This window comes from Phyllostomus discolor, chromosome 5 (genome assembly GCF_004126475.2).
Source record: "Phyllostomus discolor isolate MPI-MPIP mPhyDis1 chromosome 5, mPhyDis1.pri.v3, whole genome shotgun sequence".
Lineage (NCBI taxonomy): Eukaryota > Metazoa > Chordata > Mammalia > Chiroptera > Phyllostomidae > Phyllostomus > Phyllostomus discolor.
The window spans coordinates 27088395-27110390 of NC_040907.2; the positions used below are offsets into that span (position 1 = coordinate 27088395).

The 21996-nt window shown below is 42.3% G+C and overlaps 1 protein-coding gene and 1 pseudogene across 3 annotated transcripts in view; both read left to right on the forward strand.

Moving 5' to 3' along the window:
* Positions 1-479: 479 nt before the first annotated feature.
* The window catches only part of LOC114498004 (zinc finger protein 69 homolog), a 28723-nt gene continuing 7206 nt past the window's right edge, over positions 480-21996 (forward strand). For 2 of the 3 annotated variants that reach the window (XM_036025830.1, XM_028514031.2), the window contains exons 1-3: positions 14131-14745; positions 16130-16603; positions 18017-18102. In XM_036025830.1, coding sequence (XP_035881723.1) covers positions 16477-16603; positions 18017-18102 — 213 coding nt within the window. In that variant the 5' untranslated portion in view covers positions 14131-14745; positions 16130-16476. Of the gene's footprint in view, positions 811-14130; positions 14746-16129; positions 16604-18016; positions 18103-21996 lie in introns of those variants that run through there. The other variant, XM_036025831.1, reaches the window with a different exon arrangement.
* LOC114496905 lies at positions 5111-7644 on the forward strand (annotated as a pseudogene).

Sequence of the window (21996 nt, forward strand, 5' to 3'; positions counted from 1 at the left end):
GATAAATGATACTGTGGTTATGCAGGAGAAGATTCTTACTTGAAGTATTTGGGGATGAAGTATCATCACATCCATGACTTTAAAATGGTCCAGAAAAAATATAGATGAAGCCAATATGGCAAATGTTAGCAATTGTTGGGTATAGGTGGTGGGTGAACAGGTGTTCAACATTTATGACAAAAAGTTGGGAAAAAGTACAACGATAATAACTCATGTGCCGTCATTCCTAGTTCATATTTTTTAAATTTTAATTTCAGTTTCTAGAGAGGGGGAAGGGAGGGCGAGAAACATCAATGTGAGAGAGAAACATCGATTGTTTGCATTCCATTCGCACGCCGGGGGACCAAACTTGCGACCCAGGCATGTGCCTCAACCAGGAATCAAACCAGCGAGCAACCTTTCTTTCTGTGGGACAACACCCAACCGACTGAGCCCTGCCAGCTGGGGCCTCGTTCATATTTTTCATGCCTCGAATGCGGTCAGTCTTTTTTGAATTCTTGCAGCCTGGCAGGGTGTTATGTCTTACACTGGAGTAGATGGAGGAAATGCACCAGGTACAGTTTCTACCCATATACTCACAGTAGTGCTAAGCTGAGGGAGATTATTCTAAAAACAAATGTAATAGGCAAACTGAGGTAGATACCTGAGCAGAGATAAAAACAAAGTCTTTGGGGAGCACAGGGAGAGGACACTTTTTTCTCATGTAGGGTGTCTGAGAAAACATCACTTGAACCTGTCCGGAAGGATACCTGAAGTAGGACCTGGGGTGAAGTACTGAAGTGGGAGCGGCCCAGGTGTATTCAAAGAGTGGTGAGTTGGATGGTGTGGGTGCTGCGTCCAGGGGATGAAAGATGGTGTTCAGAGGGAGATAATATTTGGAGAGATAGCTTTGGGTTGGTTGTGGAAGATCTCGCAGTCCTCAAGAGAGGACGGGCCTGCTAGCTCCATGCTTTTGAGCCAGCATTGACATAGGGAAATGTAATCTCCAAAACAATGCACTGCCAGGTCCCCCTCATTGATGAGGCTCCAGTCTGCGCTTGAGTCCTTCTAGATGTCCCTCTCTGTGCCTGCATTGAGAGAGGAGCCTGTTCAGCAGGTGTGCAGGCAGCTTTTCTGTCTGGGGAGATGCAAACCTCTTGGCTCTTTCCCCTCCCCAGCTCTGCTACCTCAGGATGCTGCTGAGACCCAGGGAGCACATTTGAAGGATGCAGAATCCCAGGTGGGTTGGGATTCCCTTTCACTTTCTTGAAGTTGTTTTTCATATTTTAAGAACCCTGGACTTTGATTTTCTTTGATTCATCTTCCTGGCTTGGATGTTCTTAGCCTGTTTGAAATCAGGCTGCGTCCGCTGATTTCACAGGTAATTTCCCCACCAGCAGTAACCTTCCTTAGGAGCTTTCTTGTTTCTAGCAAACCCGTACCAATTAGCCAACACCTTTAAAAATTGTGCCAGTGTGCGTGCGTGTGCGTAAAAGTACATAATGTAATTTTTGCCCATAAACCTCAGGGATGACATCTGCGGGAAAGAAAAACATTGCAAAACATTTTAAGCAGGATTTAAAAATGAACAGAACCAGGATCTGATATTCTTGGAGATGAATATGCTTTGTTAATGAACTTTAAGAGAGGCTTTTTGGTCACATCCAGGAGCAGAATTGCAGCTGAAAAGAGAAGTGAGGAGAGAAACTGCTGGTAGGTCACAAAGGGCACAAATTAGACGGGCTGAGCAGAAAAGGAAGGAAGCTTCTAAGAGCAGTTCAGCCGTGTCCCTGCCTCACAGACGAGCTCACCAGAAAACCAGTGGCACTGGCAAAGTGCGGTGCTGCCAAACCCTGGCAGCGCAGAGAAGTACAAGAAAATTATAGAGGAATCAGAGAACACCAGTTTAAAGGGAGACATTATTGGAGAGCACAGGTGTTTTAAAGTGGGGTGCTCTTGGCTTCTCAAATCACATGGCACAGGGTTTGGCCCCACACCTTTAACCATCCTCAGTGTCAGCCCAGTAGTCCTGACACGCATTCCAGAATGTACAATGACAAAGAAGCCTCGAAATAGTCTCAATACTGAAGGAATTTGTTATCTCAGTTTTCTGGCTTCTGGGTTCTCTTTGCATTTGGGAATATTTTAAAAAAATAACTGTCAAATGGTTATTTAATTTGCATAGATCATAAATAGCAGGCCCCTGTACTTTAAGAGTGTCTGCTTCCGTCCAGGGTTCTTCTTTACTAGGTGGAATTCCTGCCCCCTCCAAAAACAGGCTGTTCTCCAGCATGTTCTTGTCAACAGAAATACCCAGCTAAAGGTGTTTTGCCCACACTGATGTGTCCTCATTGTCACGGTTCTTTCAGGCCAACAGTGGTCCCTGTTTTTCTCTTGTGGCCTTGGCGCCTCCGGACTCTCCCCTCTCTCAAATATTCCTAATCTTTGTTGTCCTTAGCCTCAACTACAACGCAGTACTCTGTGACCTTCTTTAATATTTCATGAGTATTTTGACTTCTGCCAAATTATAACCTGCAAAAGACAACTTACCTGCTGTCAGCATTGTTGTGTCACCTCCAGCAGAGAATCGGCCAAGCAAGCAGGTGTCCAGGAGAACTTGAGTAGAATTGTAGCATTAGACAAGGTCAGAACAACTTCCAAACTCAGGTGGAAAAAGAACGTATTTGATGTTCTAGGGACTGTTAACCTTCAAGGACACACCTGTGGACTTCACCCAGGAGGAGTGGGGGCAACTGGCCCCCGCTCACCAGCGCCTGTACCGGGAGGTGATGCTGGAGAACTACGGGAACCTGGTTCATTTTGTCTCCTCTCACTGCTTTTTCAGGGCTTCTCATCAATATCCTTTTTAATGTAGATGTAGCATTTCCACCTCCATTAGGATAGGCTAAACTACTATAGCAAATGGACTTTAAAATTTGGCTGAAATAGAAAGGAATTTCTTGTTTCTGTACTGGTCTGGGGGAACTGTTTACTTCAACGGACAGTCCTTTCCCACCTGGTGAATCTGGAGCCAAGGTTTCTCCCACACGGTGGCTCCACAATCCCCGAGAGCTTCCACGTCCTTTAAATTTACCCAGCAGCGAAAGGAGCTCATCTGAGAGGCTTTTTACAGGCCAGCCTATAGGAGTTCAGATCACTTTCACTGTCATTCACTTAATGGGGAGATCTTTGTCCCTTCACTCAACCAAATTCAAGGAAGACTGGGAAACACAGTGTAGTGGGGTGTCAGTAAAAGGGGGAGGACAGGTCTCAGAGGACAGCCAGCAGTCTTTGCCACAGACCCTGCGGGGTCTCTGTCTTCTACGCAGCAGTTGTGTGTCTTCGCAAATGCCCACAGACTCACTCTGCTGGTCTCAGCCATCCCTTTGATACTGATATTCTCCATGTTTGCATCTTGGTCTTACACATCCATATGAACTCTATTCCCACGTCTTTGTACAGACGCACTAGTGTCACTTCAAGCCCAGTATGTCCAAAAATAGAGGCCATCTTCACTCCCAAACAAGTTTCTCATCCTGACCCCTCCTGTCCTTTGTCTCGTGACATCAGCAAGAATGCACCGTGCTTTATACCCTCAGCTTCCCCCTCAGTCCCCCTAGTTTGTTCTTTGGTGTGGCCTCTCTGCTCCACTTCTCTCTGTCTGTCTTGAGGCAATGCTGAGTCAAGTATCTCTCGTGCCAATTACCATGATTTCTAGCTACATTTGATGTCTTATTTTCTTTCTCTGAATAATTTTGAATACTACTGCCAGATTTGACCACTCAAAATATGACATTTATCTTGTTTCTACCTTAAAAAGAAAGTTAAGTGATTTGCTATTCCCTGTAGTAAGTGATCTAAACATCTCCACTTGCTTTTTCAGTTCACTCCAAAATTTATTCAGCTATTACTGAGCACTTTGTATGTGCTATTATTAAAGTGAGGTTAGAAATCCTAGGGAATATGGTTCTTCTGTGAACAAGAAATATTGGTGTTTTAGGGTGGCAGGGTCCAGAACGGGTGGATAGGAATAGAGAGTAAAAATCAGAGAAACTATTGATCCAAAAACGTGTGTCATGTATAGATAGAATATATATTCTTTATCCTTTAAGATTTTTAGTTAATACTTTGACATAAATGAAGATCATTTTCCTCCTCTTAAATAGGCAAAAATGAGGAAGATTGAGTTTGCAGGGAAAGGCACCCATGTTCACTGAGAGCACACATACTCGCAACCCAGTAATTCCTCGTGAGTACCTTCTATGAAACACTGTCAGGATTGTGTGCAAGTGTATGTATAACAAGAAAGTAAAAGGTGGAGACACCCTAATTATTTTTCAGCATGGAAGAGTCAAATTATGGTATGTCCGTAAAGTGGAATGCAATGCAGTTAAAAAAAATGAAATAAGTCTAAATGTACAGACATGGAAGGGGGCCCATAGATACAGGTGAGTTAAAAACCAGAACAAAACAGATACAGAACTATATGTATGCCATGATCCCTTTTTTGTGCAACTGTATATTTATGACCATATATACATAAATGCAAACATCCGCATACACATATCATTAGAAATGTTGAATCCTAAGAGGCTAGAGGGAACAGGGATAGGATTGAGGGAGGCTACCCAATTTTAGTGAATACCTTCCTATATATTTAATGTTTTAAATTAATGGGTAAAAAGTATGAGACAAACACAATTTTCAATGAAGAAAATTCTGTCATAGAAATATGAGCTTGAGATGATATGGTATTAGAATCCCATCTTCTTTAATCTTATCTCTTGATATTTGCCCTTACAATAATGCCTTCTTCTTATTCCATTTCTTCTTGCAATTCACATGAATGAACTCTCCCAATATCTTTTTTTTAGATTTATGTATGTATGTATGTATGTATGTATTTTTAAAGAGGGGAAGAGAGGGAGAAAGAGAAAGAGAAACATCAATGTATGAGAGAAACATCAATCAGTTGGCCTCTCACACATGCCCCAACTAGGGACCAGGCCCACAACCCATGCATGTCCCCTGATCAGGAATTGAACTGACAACCTTTCACTCTGCAAGGTAATGCCCAACCAACTGAGCCACCCTGGTCAGGACTCTTCCAGTTTCTTAAAGTCACCTCACATACTTTTAACAGCTTCCTTTGGTCACTCCCTCACTTCTTTTCATATTAGCTTCCTAGGTGGCAGGATCACAGTTGAAGACAGTCCAGGTTTCCTGTACCTGGTATATGTTATTGTCATTCCTTCCTGTTATCACTATAGCCACTTATTTTTTAAAATTCAGGGAATATGGGTCATTTGTATTTTTGGATTTCTTTCAGACTTGGAGAGTAAAACAGAAACCAAAGCACTAACCTTAAAGAATTGACATTTTGTGGGAAGAATTACACCATGGCCTGATGAAGGAAATGTCCACAGGAGGAAGCATCTTGTGTTCCACATTTAGAAGAGTTTCCAAATGTGATAAGTCAGGGAGCCACCAGGAAAACCAAGGAATGGGTGAGGGGCAAATCCCCTTGAGCCACAGGAAAACGCTCACTCAGGAGACAGACCAAGAATCTAACAGATTTGAGAAAAGTATTGATATGAGCTCAAAAGATATTCCAGGACCAGTAGGTTCTCCAAGAAAAAGAGACCATAAATATGACATATCTTGGAAGAGAAGTAGATATGATTTAGATTTGATTAGTCACTCAAGGAGTTATACAAGAATGAAAACCTTTGAATGTAATAGTTGTGAAAAAATCTTCAAACAGTTCATTCACCTTTCAGAACACATGAGAATTCATACCAGAGAAAAACCTTTCAGATGTAAAGAATGTGGAAAAGCCTTTAGCCAAAGTTCCTCTCTTATTCCGCATCAGAGAACCCCTATGGTGAGAAGCTTTATGAATGTAAGGAATGTGGGAAAACCTTCAGACACCCATCATTTCTTACCAAAAATGTAGAATCCACACTGGGGAGAGCCCTAGGAATGTGGTGTGGGTGAGAAAGTATTCAGCCAGAGCACTGGGCTGATCCAGCATCTGAGAACTCTTGTGAGAGAGAAACCTTTCACATGCAAAGACTGTAGAATAGCATTTTTCCAGATTAGACACCTCAGGTAACATGAGATTATTCATACTGGTTGAAATCCTATATTTGTAATGTGTGTAGTAAAACCTTCAGCCATAGCACATACCTGACTTGACACCAGAGAACGCATCCTGGGGAAAGACCATGTAAATGTAAGGAATGTGGGAAAGCCTTTAGCCAAAGAATACATCTTTCTGTTCATCAGAGAGTCCACACTGGAGTGACACCTTATGAATGCAACCATTGTGGGAAAGCCTTTAGACATGATGCATCCTTTGCCAAACATCAGAGGATTCATACTGGGGAAAAACCTTATGATTTTAATGAATGTGGGAAAGTCTTCAGCTGTAGTTCATCACTTATCAGACATTGTAAAACACATTTAAGGAACCTTCAGCAGTGACACAGGAAAGATGTTCAACATCAAGGAATCCTCATAGTGAAACAAAAGCCTCTAAAATAGTGGTTTTCTGACTTGGATTTCAAAAACCAATAATTTTTTATTGGTTTGAATCAATGTTACAGCTATTTTGTCAGATGAAAACACCTATTATCAGCATTGTTTCAGAAAAGAGAGGACATTTTGATATTTAAAAATATAGGAAGGTTATAATCATAAAGAACAGACTTTCACACTGAATTAAGCCAGTTTTATGAAAACCTTCCAAAGTTGTCTATATTTTTTCTCATTGCACTATGAGTTCAGTGAAAACTTCATCACAGCAGGTCAGTAATCTGTGGACTGACTTTTGAGAATCACTGTTTTAAATACCCCTTAATGAGTCAGAATAAAATGCAATATATCCTTTTTATTATAGCTCCTTACGTGGCTAGAAGAGGTAGAAATAAAAATATTGGTTGGTTTGCTTCTAGAGGAAATAATGTTAAAGGAAAATTTCTAGAATTGATAGATAACCTACTATGCATGTGATGTTTATATATTTTTAATGATTTCTTGTAGACAGTTAGCAAATTGTTCTTGTAATGGGCCAGACAGTAAATGTGTAATGTGCTGTGGGCCATAAGGCCTCTGTCAGAATCACTCAACTCTACTATGTTAGTGCAAAAACATCCAGAGATAACACATAAATCAGGTGTCCCAATCGTGGCACCTCTGCTTTGGGCCAGACACTTTGTTATGGGCAGCTTCCTGTGTACTGTGTATGTTTAGCAGTATCTCTGACTACAAATGCCAGTACAAGATGCCAATAGTCCACGCCCCCATAGTGACAACGAAAAAGGTCTCCAGACTTTGCTACATGTCCCTGGGGTCAAGATTGTCCCTACTTGAGAACTCACATAACTGAATGTTCCAATAAATTTAAGAAAACATGCATTGAGTTGCATTTAGCTCAAGGGCTATAGTTTGCCTCTCCTATATATAGAGTATGTAAATGGCTAATAATCGCAAGAAACTCATTTGGTGTCAAATTACTATGTATATGTATGCCATAACTCCTATTTTCTTATCAGTTCTTTTGGTATTTTGTTGGAAGATCACATTTGTAATGCTGAGTGTAAGCCTAGGAATTATTTATCATGATATTTATACAGATTTCAATCTATAATGATTTTTTTTTTTATTTTTAGAGAAAGAGAGGGAGGGAGACAGAGAAACATTCATTTGTTGTTCCACCTATTTACAAATTCACTGGTCGACTCTTGTATGTGCCTTGACCAGGGATCAAACCCTTAACCTTGGTGTATTGGGATGATGCTCTAACCAACGGAGTTAACTGGCCAGGGCTAATGATGCTTTTTCATTCATCCATACGTACTTAGGGATGTGTCTCTAAAACATAACTGCAATGCCATTATTACACCTAAAAATATTAGGCCATAATCTCTTAATACATATTGATGACTTTTTGAAGATAGATATATTGAAATTGGTGGCCATTTAAATTCTTTTAAACTTTTCCCTTTGATAAGTATAAAGTATTAGATTTGAAAATGTGCATTCTGTTGATTGGGAGGGATTTTGGGATAGCCCCCAGAACAATCCATCTAGGAACCCACTGAAGAGGACCAGGGAGAAGGTGATTTTAGGGGCCATTTTGAGGCAAGGAAGCATGAGAGAGGAAAGGGGAGAATGGACTCAGAGTACTTCACTTAACAGATACTGTATCCTTCCAAACATAATTGGAGGTAGGTCAAGTTCAACTCGTTATTCTTACATGGCAGAACAACTCAATTGCCTGAGCATTGTAAGTGTGAACTTAAAAAAGTAAAGCTATAAATCCAGAATATATGTTTCTAGATTTTTTTCTATTACCACATTTAATTCTTTTTTTAAAAAAATGGCCTCTGATTCTTAAGCTCTTATATGGGTCAAAGGAGAGAGGGGATACACACTGTTCCTTACATATGTTCTATCACCTTTCTATGGTCTTAGATTTCCTAAGAATTGAGTTTCTCGGATTGTTCCTTGAGTTTCTCTGATTGTTCCTTTTAGTGAAAGGTGTGACTATTGCTTTTCTCTTCTGATAGTCCTGGCCTCAGTGACCTCATTTAGTCTTACGGTGTAAGATACCATCTCTATTTAAATGTCAGATTCACATCTCCAGCCCAGACCTCCCTCATGAACTCCAGCCCTGTTCCTGACATCGGGCCTTTGCACGAGCTGTTCCTTCAGACATCCTTCACCCTGACCTTCTCATCTCACCCTGGCTCAGATGTTGCCTTTTCTCCGAACACTATCCAGACCATGCTACTTAAAGTTGCAAACTGTTTCTTACCCCCAAACTGCAAATATTAGATATTTTACATATTTATTATGCTTATTTACTATTGTTTCCCCCTACTAGTATTTAAGTTCCATGAGAGTATGTATCTGTTTTTTTTTCTTTCTACAAGTGCCTACAACAGTGCCTGGCACACAGTTGGAACTCAATATTTGAGGAATTGTTTTAATTTGAACTGAATTGAATTAGGTATCCATGATGACAATAGAGAAACATAATCCCTATACCTAGATTTTATAGGTGAGATCTTTTTGTTTCCTTTTTAAGTTTTATTTATTTATTGCTTTGCAAATGGTTGAATTTTTAGGCCTCTAAGAACTATGAATTACAACATATACTTTTAAGATAGAAGGCTATTTTTAAGTTAATCTGCTAAAAATGCAGTTAAATGTGGCTGACTAAGGACAAGAGCTTACCTTTGTTTTGTAAGTGTGTGTTTATGAGAAACTAGGGAAGGATAAAAGACAACCCAGCAGTGGGGCAGAGTACAGCAGCAGACTGGAGGTGTCAGCCGGTTTTGGGTAGTGAGAAAACAGAAGCATGGTAACTGCTTTAGCAGAGCCTGCAGAGAAGAATATGGACAAGGGAGGTCCCTGCGGAGGCTGAGGCCTTGGAGGCAGTGGGCATCGTGGAAGACCAGGGACTGAAAATCTGGATCTGTTGGAATTCTGTACTTAGCGCCCGAGGTCCCCTCACCTACCCCACACAGCAGGCTGCTACACATTCCTCCGTCCATGCCTTTCTCCATCCCATTGCCTCCTTCCCTCAGCTCGAAGAAGGCTACACGTTTGTTCACCGGAGGACTGGAGTTACTCTGGAATCAGGGACACAAGACACAGTGGAGACCGGAGGGAAGGAGCAGGGCTAAAATGGAGATTAACATAAAGCCGCAGACTGAACTGTGGGGCTCTCAGCCCCCTTTGCCAGGAAAAGCCAGGCTCCACCCCTTCCACAGCCTCCCTGCCACCCCCATTGGAGGAGTCTTCTCTGGAGAAGCTGCATGGCCGGAAGAAAAGGCACTGAAATTTGTGGATAGTTGAGTGAGAAATCAAGGCCAACAACCCAAGTACCCTGCCCATGTAAATTGAACTTCCGGTCTCCAAAAAGAGAAGAGAAAATGACGGGTAGGAAATATGTGCATACACAATAGACAGTTTTTCGGAATTGAAGGACATGAATTTTAACATTAAAAGGATCTTTGTTCTCAGCACAGTAAATACCTACAGTTAACATTTATCATATACTTACAATGGACCAGGCAATGTTGTAAATACTTTGTACATATTAACTCATTTAATTCTCACAAAAATCCTCTGAAGTGGGTACTATTATTCCCATTTTACAGATGAGGAAACAGAGTCATGGAGAGTGTAAGCTAGCGGCACCCAGGTAGTAATGGCAGAGCTGAGGTTTGAACCCAGGCAATCTGCTTCCAAAAATGAGCTATCCCAAGAAACATCATTATAGAGTATCACCACTCCAGAGCGAAGGAAAATGTCCTAAAGGCTTCTGAAGCAAGATGATAGGTCATTCACCTGCATGACCTATCAGGAAATCCTCAGACTTCTCACAAAATTGATCAAGCAATGTCTTCAACGCTTTGTAGGTATGGGGGAGGGGGGGTTTAGGGGACTAAATGGTAATGGAATAAATACAATTAAACATTTTTTGGGGAAAAATTGATCTTCAGCTTAAAGTCCTCTGCCCAGCAATCAAACAAGTGTGAGGGCAACATAAAGACAATTTCAGACATGCCAAGTGTCCTCCCTTCTCTCCCTACCCAGCTCCTAGTCACACCCTAGCAGACACCCTCAGCTCCACACACGTGTTGTTAACAGCCCACCCTAATCAGGTCTAGTCACTACAACAAAAACATCACAGGCTGCATGGCTTATAAACAGCAGAAACCTACTGCTCGCAGCTCTGGAGGCTGGAAGCTGAAGACGAAGCACGGCTGGGTTCCGGTGTCAGTCCTCTTCTGGGTTACAGACTGCCAACTTCTGGATGGCTTCTCACATGGCTAGGGAGCCTTGTGGGGTCTCTTTTTAAGAGCACTAATGCCATTGGAGGAGTTACACCCTCATGTCCTAAGCCTCTCCGAAGGGCCCCCCCTGCTAAACACCATCGCATCGGCCCTCAGGACTGCAGCATACGAACTGTGAGGGGACACACACGGTCAGGCCATTGCACACCCACATTTATATCTCCAACTCAACTCTCTCTGCACCTCAGGCTCTTAATTCCAAGGGCACATTTGACTCCTGGATGTGTACATCAGACACCTCAAATTTAACAAGTCCATTTTTGAACCAGCTCTACCTCCAGGGTTTCTTGTTTGAGTAATGGGAACATCTAATTTCTCAGCTGGAACCATCCTTGACTCCTCTTTCTCTAATTCTACATTCAGTCCCTCAAAGTGTCCCTTTTTTCATCACCTCCACTACCACTACCTAGTCCAGGCCACAATGTTCTTTCACTTGCATCATTGCATACTTGCAGACCCAGCAGTTCATTCTCCAGGTAGCACCCGAATGATTTTTTAGTATGTAAGATTATCTTGCTTCTCAGTTCAAAACCCTCAAGGGCTTCCCATTTCTCTCAGAATAGATCCAATGTTCTTACTAGGGTTTGCTTCAAGCAATACAACATTGCTTGCTGGTTTCTCCATGGACCCACACACACTTCCACCTTATAGGGAGCCTATCCGAGTGGCATGGTGAATGTAGCCCAGCCACTGATTCAGAAAACCAACAGGGAGTGAGTCAGCACATAGGAGCCGAGCTCGGGATCAGTTCTTCCATGGGGAATCAGGCCTGTATTATACCTAGCTGTTTTGAGGCTTGCTTTTTGCTAAAACTCCCTTACCCTGGATTGGGGCAATAAATGTTTGCTGAGTATCTTTAAAGTAGCTGCCTAAAGTCTGCGCTAAACCTCCCAGGTATGGAGTGTAACCAGTTCAACCACCTTTCCCCTTGCATTTGCAAACATCCTTCTCTTTGAAGTGATTAGCAACATTCTTTCCTTTGTTATCTGTAAAAGGCAATCACCTACAGTGGAACTGTGCATAGTAAATGAGGACCATTCCCAACATAATGTACCCAGAAAAGCAACAAAAGCCTGTCCAGGCAGGGGTCAGTCCCTCTCTCTCACTTAGAGAACAGCCACGCCGTCCCTTTTTCTCCACAGGACTCCTGCAGTCCATGTGAATTTGTTTGTCACAGCCACAACACACCGACCCCTCGGGCCGGAGTCTGCATCGAGGGAGTTATGTGAGTTCTTATATCTGTGACCTGGTTGCTTTCATAGGTACTGAAGAATATAAAGTTGTTCTCAACTTTAAAGTTGTTCTCAGGTACTATCTCTGCTCTAGCTTTTCTGTCCAACTTATGCCAGATCTTTTCACTGTGTCGTCTGTATCTCTCATCCTCTCTTAAGCATATTTCATTCTTTTGTTTCTTAGTACTTCACTCCAGATAATGTCTTCTTACCTACTCTCCATTGCATTTAGTCTCCATACAGCTATGTCTAACCTGTTATACCATCCACTGAATTCTTAATTTTGTTACGGTAGAATTTCTATTTAGCTCTTTTTTTTAATCTGCTTTATCACTTTTTATAGTTTCCAGGTACCTGCCACAACCATCTGAGTTATATTTTATTTCTTTAAACCAAAAATACAAACTGTTTTATAGTTTGCATCTGATAATTCCAAAAGAAATTGTTTTTTTAAAAAAAGTAATTGTTTTTGCATGTCTATTTCTGTTGTTTGTTTCTGCTGAAAAGCTCACCCCAAGACTCTAGTTTTCTTGCATATCTGCTTATCTTTAATTCTGCACTTAACATTTCTCTGAAAACTTATTGTAGAAACAGTTTAAGGCCTATAGTTATAATCCTTCCCTCCAGAGAGGATTTGTATTTGCCTTTGCCAGGCATCTGGTGGCATCACAGTCAGAGACCACCTAAAACCACGGCCAAGGCTGAGACAGGCAATTTCCCCCCAGCCTGCAAATTCTTCTCAAGCTATTCCACTTTCAGTTCACTCTCACCCTAAGTGTGCAACCCTTTGGGGTTCCAGTGATTGTACAGAGGGTCTTCTATTTCACTCCCTATACTTCACTCATTCATTCATTCATTCATTCATTCTTTGAAGTGGGAAAGGAAGATCATAATTTTTCATCTGGGTAAATGTCTCAGGGCAAAAGCATCTTCCAATGTTCCCAAGGATCTGGATTACCTTTCCAGATCCTTGCTTCCCAGCTTTTGGTCTGGTAATCCTGTATCTTGCCATCTCCTAGACACCTTGTTATGGGTTCAGTTGTGTATCCCCAAAATTCATATGTTGAAACCCTAGTCCCCAGTACCTCAGAATGTGACTATATTTATCAAATATTTTGGTGATTAAACTTAATCACTTTAAAGAGATAATCGAGTTAAAATGAGGCATTAGGGTATGCTCTAAACCAATCTGACTGGTATCCTTATAAGAGAAAATTTGGACAGAGACACAGCAGGGGCATACAAGCACACAGCAGAAAGACACTGAGAGGACGCGAGGTGAAGGCAGCCACTTGCAGCCAGGAAGAAAGGTCTCCGGAGAAATCAGCTCTGCTGACACCTGGATCCTGGACTTTTGACCTCCACAACTGGGAAAATACATTTCTGTCATTTAAGCCACCCAGTTAGTGGTACTGTATGACAGCCCTAGTAAACTAATGCACACCTTTAAAAACATTAAAATATATATTCCAGACTTTTACTTTTTAATAGTACTGTTTTCTGAGGTGAGCTGATATAATATCCTAGCCCACGATGACCAGAGATAGGAACTTCAGTTATCCTCTATCCCCTACTCTATACGCTGCTTCCCTTTTCCTCACAGCCCTTATAATCTCCTGGGATATTAATTGTTCTTCTATGTATCTATTTAATCTCGCCGGAATTCAAATCCAAGAAAGCAGGGACTGCGTTTTGATAAATGGATATCCAAGATATCCATTTTTGGATAACTGTTGTATCCTCAGATCCTGTAAGAATCAATGCGTAGCAGATCGTGGGCACTAAAGAGATGGTTGGTGAATGAATGAATGAATGAATGACAGAGAAGGGGCTTCCCCACTGGAAGAGCTGTCAGTCCACATGGTCCCTCCCAACCACTACCAGGAAATGCGGCAGGTCCTCTTGGAGTGCCCGCAGTCCTGGGGTCTGGGTGGTCTGCGGGGAGGGGGGTGGGAGGGGTGCGCTCCACGGAATCCGGGCTCCGGGTCTTCCCTCGCGCCCCACTTTCGGAGCCGGCGGGCTCCAAGGCCGGCCTCGTGGGTGGAGCCAGCAGCGGGCGGGCGGAGCTCTCCGGAAGACTAGCTGGTCCTGCGCCGGAGGGGAGCTCGCCCGCGTGGGTGAGCCGCACCCCGGACTCCACTGGGCCTCAGGCTAGGGCCACCCGTGGCGCAGACAACTGCAGGGAAGCGTCTTGAAGCAGGGGCACTAGGAGACGCCGCGTTGCCGCCCAAGAGGCGGCTCGCTGGTTGTCCTGGCCGCCGCCGCCGCCCAGACACTAAAGCTGCAGCCTGCGAGGTGTATCCTTGTCTAGGTCTGCGGAAAGAGGGTTCAGGGAATCCCTCCATTGCAGCTCCCAGAGCCCAGCTCCTCGCTGTGCAGTTGTGAAAGGCCACGCGGGATGGTTAGGGGTCATCAGGAGTGGCAGTAACACGCCCTAGGCCGCCTGTGCTTGGGAATTTCGAGAAGAACCACTTCCAGTCTGGAGGCCGATGTGAACGTTGGGCGTGTTGTGAGTGGGGCTGTGGTCTGTAGAAAGCTAGAAAAGAACAAAATCTGTTGCCAGTCCTCCCCTAAAGAGACACCTGGAGCTGAAAGCCTCAAGAGCGAGCGCTCACGCCCCTATCTCTGGTCCTACCAGCGTCCACCTCCCCACCGCCGATCTGGTGAGTAGGAAGCCACACTGCTGGTGTCGTCAGCCTTGAAGTCTGAGGGAGGCAGGTCTGGGAGCAGGGAGAAGGGGTACCTCCGAAAGGAAGCCTCTCTGTCATTAACCGTTTTATTAATTTCTCCACTTTGGTAACAAGACATTTACTTTTTATATATTAAGAAGCAGAATATTTCCAACACGCTTCAGTTGGTTAGGATGTAGCCCCCTTTCTCTGTATCAGCAGTCACAGATGAAAAAAGATGCCCATAAAATGCATTCCCTTCCCCATAAACTTCAAAAAGTTGGGCCAGCCTCCTTTCCACGGAGATGGGACTGATTTGGGGGCCCCAGATACACTGAACTGGTTGCTGTGGAGAGCCCTGCCTGCTCAGATGTCATGGGGTCAGATGAGATAGATGATATATTTGAGGCTTTTTCCTCCCCACATTGCCTATTATGAACAGTTCCATAGTAGTCTTCATTATACTCCACATATTATATTTCCTCCACTTTTAGGCATACTCCTGTCCCTCCGTTTTAACGTTTTTGAAACCAGGATACATCTTAACAGAGAGGTTAAAAGAACTTGCTGGGTGCTAGGCATCCACGTGGGTGGTGATGTGTCTGTCACTGCTTGTCCATGTGAAGAAAATACAGCTACGTGATTATTCCATCAGTGGAGACACTTGAAATGAACTTTAAATTGAAATTAATTGTTTTTATTTTTAGTTTTTTAAAGATATTATTTATTTTTAGAGAGAGGGGAAGGGAGGGAGGAAGAGAGGGAGAAAAACATCAATGTGTGGTTGCCCCTTGAGCACCCCCCACTGGGGACCTGGCCTGCAACCCAGGTATGTGCTCTGACTTGGAATCGAACTAGTGACCCTTCAGTTGGTAGGCCATTGCTCAATCCACTGAGTCACACCAGCTGGGACTCATTGTCTTTTAAAAATAACTTAAAAAGACAATGCTATGATACAGCATTAAAGCAAAAACATTTATAATAATGTTTATTAAAATTTTATGGTGTGTCCGACATTGTCTCAATTAATCAATATTACGACACTATGAAGTATAATTATTATTCCTATTTTAAGATGAAGAAACTGAAGCTCAGATAGTTGAAGTGCCTTAGAGCTTTTAAGTGCAAGGGTCAGGATTCTAACCCAGGTTGTCTGGTTTTAAAGCCTTCCCTCTTTCAAATCTGTATCCAGGCAGAAGATGCATGCAGCTTATTATAAGGAGGGAGGTCAAGGCAGGGTCAGTGGGTGTCTGTGTGCTTTTGGCTTTGTGTGTGTGTGTGTGTGTGTATGGAACTGGGAGACAGAGCCGCACCCAAGAGCATTGGTTGTACTTATTCCCACGTTGATGTCAAATCTTTGTTTTTGGATCTTTTGCAGTTTTAAACACATTTTTGCAAGTTCTGGAGTTCTGGCTGTATGAGGGTGCTCCTGGATCCCTCCTCTCCTGCCGCGTGCGCTGCTAGAAGAAGAGAGAGGCATGCCCTGAAACCTACCCAACCAGCTGCCTCCCAAGAAGGCGGCACTTAATTTAAGAGCAGAGTCAGGTTTTCAGAGTTGTTAAAGTGACCTCAGCCTCTAGGGGCCCCCAGGTTCTGGTGCTGCAGGAACATGCCTGAGGGCGGGAGGCTGTGATCAGAGGAGGATCATGCAACTGTGAAGCCTCCCAGCAGAGGTCTGGCCGTGTCCTCAGCAGAGGCGGACAAGCCCCGTCAGGCAGCGTCATCATGCTGCAGCAGCTCCTGATCACCCTGCCCACCGAAGCCAGCGCCTGGGTGAAGCTGCACCATCCAAAGAAGGCCAAGGAGGGGGCGCCCCTGTGGGAGGACGTGACTAAGATGTTTGAAGGAGAGGGTGAGAACAGACTGATGGAGGTGGGGATGGAAGGAGAAAGTGGAAATCTCATTTGTGTGTGAAAAGATAGGCACACTTCATTGTTCTGGTCTCTTGGAGAGGAAATTGGGGGAACGCAGGTCTCGGGTTCATGCTTGTGGCTTTTGGGAAGGGGATAGCTGTGAGAGTCCTGGAATTCTGGCTGTATGATCGGTGCTTCTGGATCCCTCCTCTCCTGCTGCTTTGCTCCTCTAGAAGAACGTGGAGGCCTGCACTCAAACCTGCTCCACTGGCTGCATCCCAAGGAGGTGGTACTTAGTACTGTGCTCCCGGCACAGGCTCCTTGCTGGCATGCGCTCTGTGCTGGCCCATGCTGCTCCGTCTCCTGTCCTCAGATCCCACACTCAATGTAAGATGTTCCCCATCAGCGGCTCCTGAGTGTGGACATGTGACAGCAAAGTCAAAACCGTTTGCATCCTTAAACCCTCCAGTGGTTTTCCTTCTCAGGTTTCAGTCATTTTAGCCCCAAACCACTATCAGTTCTTTCATTTCATCTTCTGCTAAGAGGAAGGAATGACATGCTTGATTACTCTCACTTTACCTTGCAATACATGGGTTTGGTGGGAAAATGTCCAAGATTACACACTATTTAGTGACCTGGGCAGGATAGATGAACAGATAGAGGAATTCTTGTGTTTCATGTGATCTCTTAATTCATACCTTTAACACTTTAGATTCAGCCAAATATTTATTGTATTCTAGCCGTGTCAGGCAGGGACTTTATCAAGCATCTTGAGAGATAGAAAAATGAATACCGATCTCTAATGCTGATTATTAATTGGTGGAGATAGACACAAACCCAGATCCAAATAGTAGAAGGTAACCTAGGAAAATGCTATGGTAAATGCAATATGGTAAAGTTCTTTTGGAAGACAAGAGATAGGAACCATTTTTCCAACTGTACTTATCTGAGAAATTTTCACAAAGCAGGTAGCACTGAATTGGGCCTTGAAAGACGTCCAAATTTTTTGCAGCAGGTTCAGAGAATGAAGCCTGTTGTAGCCTAACTGAAGTTGATGTTTGTGTCCAGGTTAATGATGGTGATTAGAGGAAACCAGTGCTGGACAATATGCTTCAGGTAGACTAGAGTGACTTGAAGTCCATGGGAAATGGCTGAACTTTTTTTCTTGTTGGACACCTTTGAACAAAGGAGTGTCTTGATAGATCTGTACATTGGGACCAACCATTGGGAAATACTAATGCCCAAAACAACGCTCTGCAGGTCCCCCTCATTGATGAGGCTCCAGTCTGCGCTTGAGGCCTTCTAGATGTCCCTGTCTGTGCCTTCATTGAGAGAGGAGCCTGTTCAGCAGGTGTGCAGGCAGCTTTTCTGTCTGGGGAGATGCAAACCTCTTGGCTCTTTTCCCTCCCCAGCTCTGCTACCTCAGGATGCTGATGAGACCCAGGGAGCACATTCAAAGGACGAAGGGACGTCTGGGGCTCGAACAACAGAATCCCAGGTGGGTCAGAGTTTCCTCTCATTATTTTGACAGGCTTCTTCGTTTTTGTTTTTGTTTTTTAAGATTTTATTTATTTAGAGAGAGAGACAAAGGGAGGGAGAAAGAGAGGGATAGAAACATCAATGTGTTATTGTCTCTTGTGTGTTCCCTACTGTGGACCTGGCCCACAACCCAGGCATGTGGCCTGACTGGGAATCGAACCGGAGACAATTTGGTTCGCAGGCTGGCACTCAATCCACTCAGCCACACCAGCCAGAGCTGCCTCTTCCTTTTTAAAGCTGTACCTTGCCCCCATATTTTTGGAGTGGGAGGTCATTGAGGCTAACAGATCCAACCTAGGGAGCTCAAGGCAGGTTGCTCTTGTGCAGAAAACGGGGCCATAGTGGTAACAATTTATCTGCTCATAGAGTAAGTTATACCTTCCTCCATGTAACTCTTATTACTAACCAATATCTAGATCTAACATTTTCTAATTTCTGTAAAGAAAGCAAAATGAATGATATCATTCTAGCCTTTAAAAACCAATGGATACTACTTGGGATCTGAGATAAGCCTTATTTATTTATTTATTTATTTATTTATTTATTTATTTATTTATTTATTTATTGAGTATGTCATCCTGAAAAACGAACTTCATAAATGAGAAGAAACTTCTGACATTCTTGGTGAGGTACACATACCACCTGGGAACTTCATGAGGTGACCCGTACAGTATTGGGAGCAGAGGTCAAACTGCAGCTAAAAAAGTGGGAGGAGAAGAAATGGTCAGACACACGGTGCACCAGGAAGCCTGGGCCAATATAACAGGGCATCAGAAATGGGTGTCCTCACTGCCTGGTGGAAGGATAGGTGAGACAGAAGGAAAATTGTTGAGTCAAAGGAAAAGGAGACTATTGAAGAGGAAACATTATTTGAGAACAGAAGCGTTTTAGGTAAGAAGAACTTGGGTTCTGAAACTAGGTGGTGCAGGGTTTGAACTTATTTCTTGAATTTATTCACTTATGATCTGTTACAATATTTTTCAGCTGTTTACAGTCCCAGTTTCCTCAGCTAATTCAGATACTATATTTTCTAGGATTGAAATGAACTGCAGAGTTATTTAGAGAAATATGGAAGAAGTAATAATCTAATTATTTAAAGAGTTACCTCTGCATTCCACTTTTCCAGAATTCCTCACTTCCTGGCATTTATCAAAAACTGATGGGATTCTTAGTCCCGGGAAAAGATTACATTTCAAAAAACATAGGATAAAACACTTAAGAAAGTATGTACTTCTATTTTGAAGTATGTATACACCGTCTAATCAAATCAGTATAAAGAGTATTTCCACGGCCTCAGAAAGTTCCCCCATGCCCCCAATCAACACTGCTTTGCCCCCAGTAGAGAGTACATAGGATATCCATTTATTTCCTATTAACTGCATGTGAATCTATCTCAAAATAGATTTATATGTAAAATTAAGTAAAATGCTCTCAAAATAAAAATTAATTTTAAAAACTGTATATTCTCTAATGTTCTATAAATGTCAGTTGGGTTAAGTAGGTGGGTAGTTGTTCAAAGCTATATCCTTGATGAATTTTTGTCTAATTGTGTCAGTTACTGAGAGAAGAATGTCAAAATCTCCGATTATTTTGATTTTGTCTCCATCTCCCTTTAGTTCTGTCAGTTCTGCTCTATTTTGAATTCTGTTATCAGATGCATAAACATGAGACTGTTGTCTTCATGATGAACTTATCATTATGAAATGTCTCTTTATGCCTAGTAATATTCCTCTTCCTGAAGTCCACTTTGTCTGATTTAATATCACTGCTCTAGTGTTCTTTTACTTTTTGCATGGTATAACCTTTTCCATTCCTTTACCTTTCACCTCTCTTTGTCTTTATATTTAAAGTGTGACTTTCTTAAATATCACTGGGTCATGCTTCACCAGTCCCTTTACCGGTGACATGATTGTTGACGTGGTGGGATCTGAGTAAACACTCTTGTCCTTGTTTGCAGTTCGCCCCATCCCTTCTTTGTCCTGCTTCTCCTGCCTTCTTTCGAATGGAATAGTTTTTAGAATTCTATTTTATGTCCCAATGACTTTTAAACTAGACTTCTTTGGTTTGTTTTCAGTGGTTGCCCTAGTCATTACGATGTGCACTTTTAACATAGCACAGTTGCTTTCAATTAATATTATGCTGCTTCACATACAATATAAAAGTCTTATATTTCCACTTACTCTTTCCCACTGTGTATCATCATAATACATTTCACTTTATATGTTATACACCCCACAATACATTGTTCTTATTTTTGCTTTTAATAGTAAATTGTATCATAAAAAATTAAGAAAAGGAAAAGAAAGTAAGTCATTCATATATGCCCACTTACCAATTCTGGCACTCTTAATTCCTTCTTTCGGTTCTGAGTTTCTGACATCATTTCTCTCCAGCCTAAAGAAAGTAGCATATCTTGTAATGTGAGTGTCCTGATGATGAATTCTCACAGCTTTCTTTTGTTGATCTAAAAATGTCTTTATATTGCCTTTCTATATGAGGATCTTGTGCTGGACACGGAATTCTAGATTGATTGTTTTTTCTATTAAGCACTTTAAAGATGTTCCATGATCTTTTAGCTTGTATTGTTTGGGATGAGAAGTCAGCTATCTTTCTGCTATTTTTTAATGCCAGCTTTCCCTCCTTCCCTCCCTCCCTCCTCCCTCCTTTGGCTACTTTTACAATCTTCCCTTTTAACTTTGCTTTTCAGCACTTTTACTATGAAGTGCATAGGCACAGCTTTCTTTGAATTTGTTCTTTCTAGGGCTTGCTGAGCATCTTGGATCTGTGGGTTAATTTGGAAATTTTTTAGCCTTTATTTCTTCAAATATTATTTTCACTCATTCTCTTATCTCCTCCTAAGATTCTAGTTACATATATATTAAACCACTGGATATTATCCAGATTTTTTTCTCTTGGTGCTTCAGTTTTAATAATATCTATATATCTCTGTCTTAAGTTTCACTGATCTCATTTTTATCAGGGTCCAGTGCACTATTAAGTCTGTCCAATGGATTTTTTAGATATTATATTTTTCAGGTGTAGAATTTTCATTTAGTTCTTTTTTTAGCATTTCTGTCTTTCCCCTCAATTACCACCAAGTTTTCACCTCTTCTGCATTTTATTGTATATTCTTTAACATATTTTAATAATTGCTTTAATTTTCTTCTCTGCTCATTTCAGTGACTTGGTTGCCTATGGGTCTACTAATAATGATTTTTATTTTCTTAATTATAGGTCAGATTTCCCTCTTTATTTACATGTCTAATGATTTTTTATTGTAGGCTAGATACTGTATATAAAAGAACAGTGGAAGATTAAATGAGTATATGAGGCCTGTCCGGAAAGTATCCATCCAAGTAATATGAAAAATGGAGACATTTACTGAAGAAGATGCAGGAAACATTGTACATAGGACAATGATGCCTAAGTCCCCTTCAAAGTAGGCATCTTAAACCTCACACAGTTCTCGCAGTCGCCATCAGCTGCCCCGATGTATTTTCCTGAATCTCATCGACAGTCTGATAGCCTTTCCCTTTCAAAGGTGATTTTAGCTTTGGGAAAAGCCAGAGGTTGCAGGGCATCAAATCTGGGCTGTAGGGTAGTTGAGTCACCTGGGGGATCTGATGTTTTTGCCAAAAAACTACGTGACACATGATGCATGAGTGGGCGTATTGTTGTGATGAAGCTGCCAACCACCAGGTCCCATAGCTGTGGCCTTCTGAATCATCCAAATAGTTTCCATAGAGGAATGTTCAAGCTTAACCTAAAATTTGATGCAGATTTGTTGCTGCACTCAGGCATTTTGAGTACGATGGCCACACAGTACACATGCTCACTCAACAGCATCTACTGC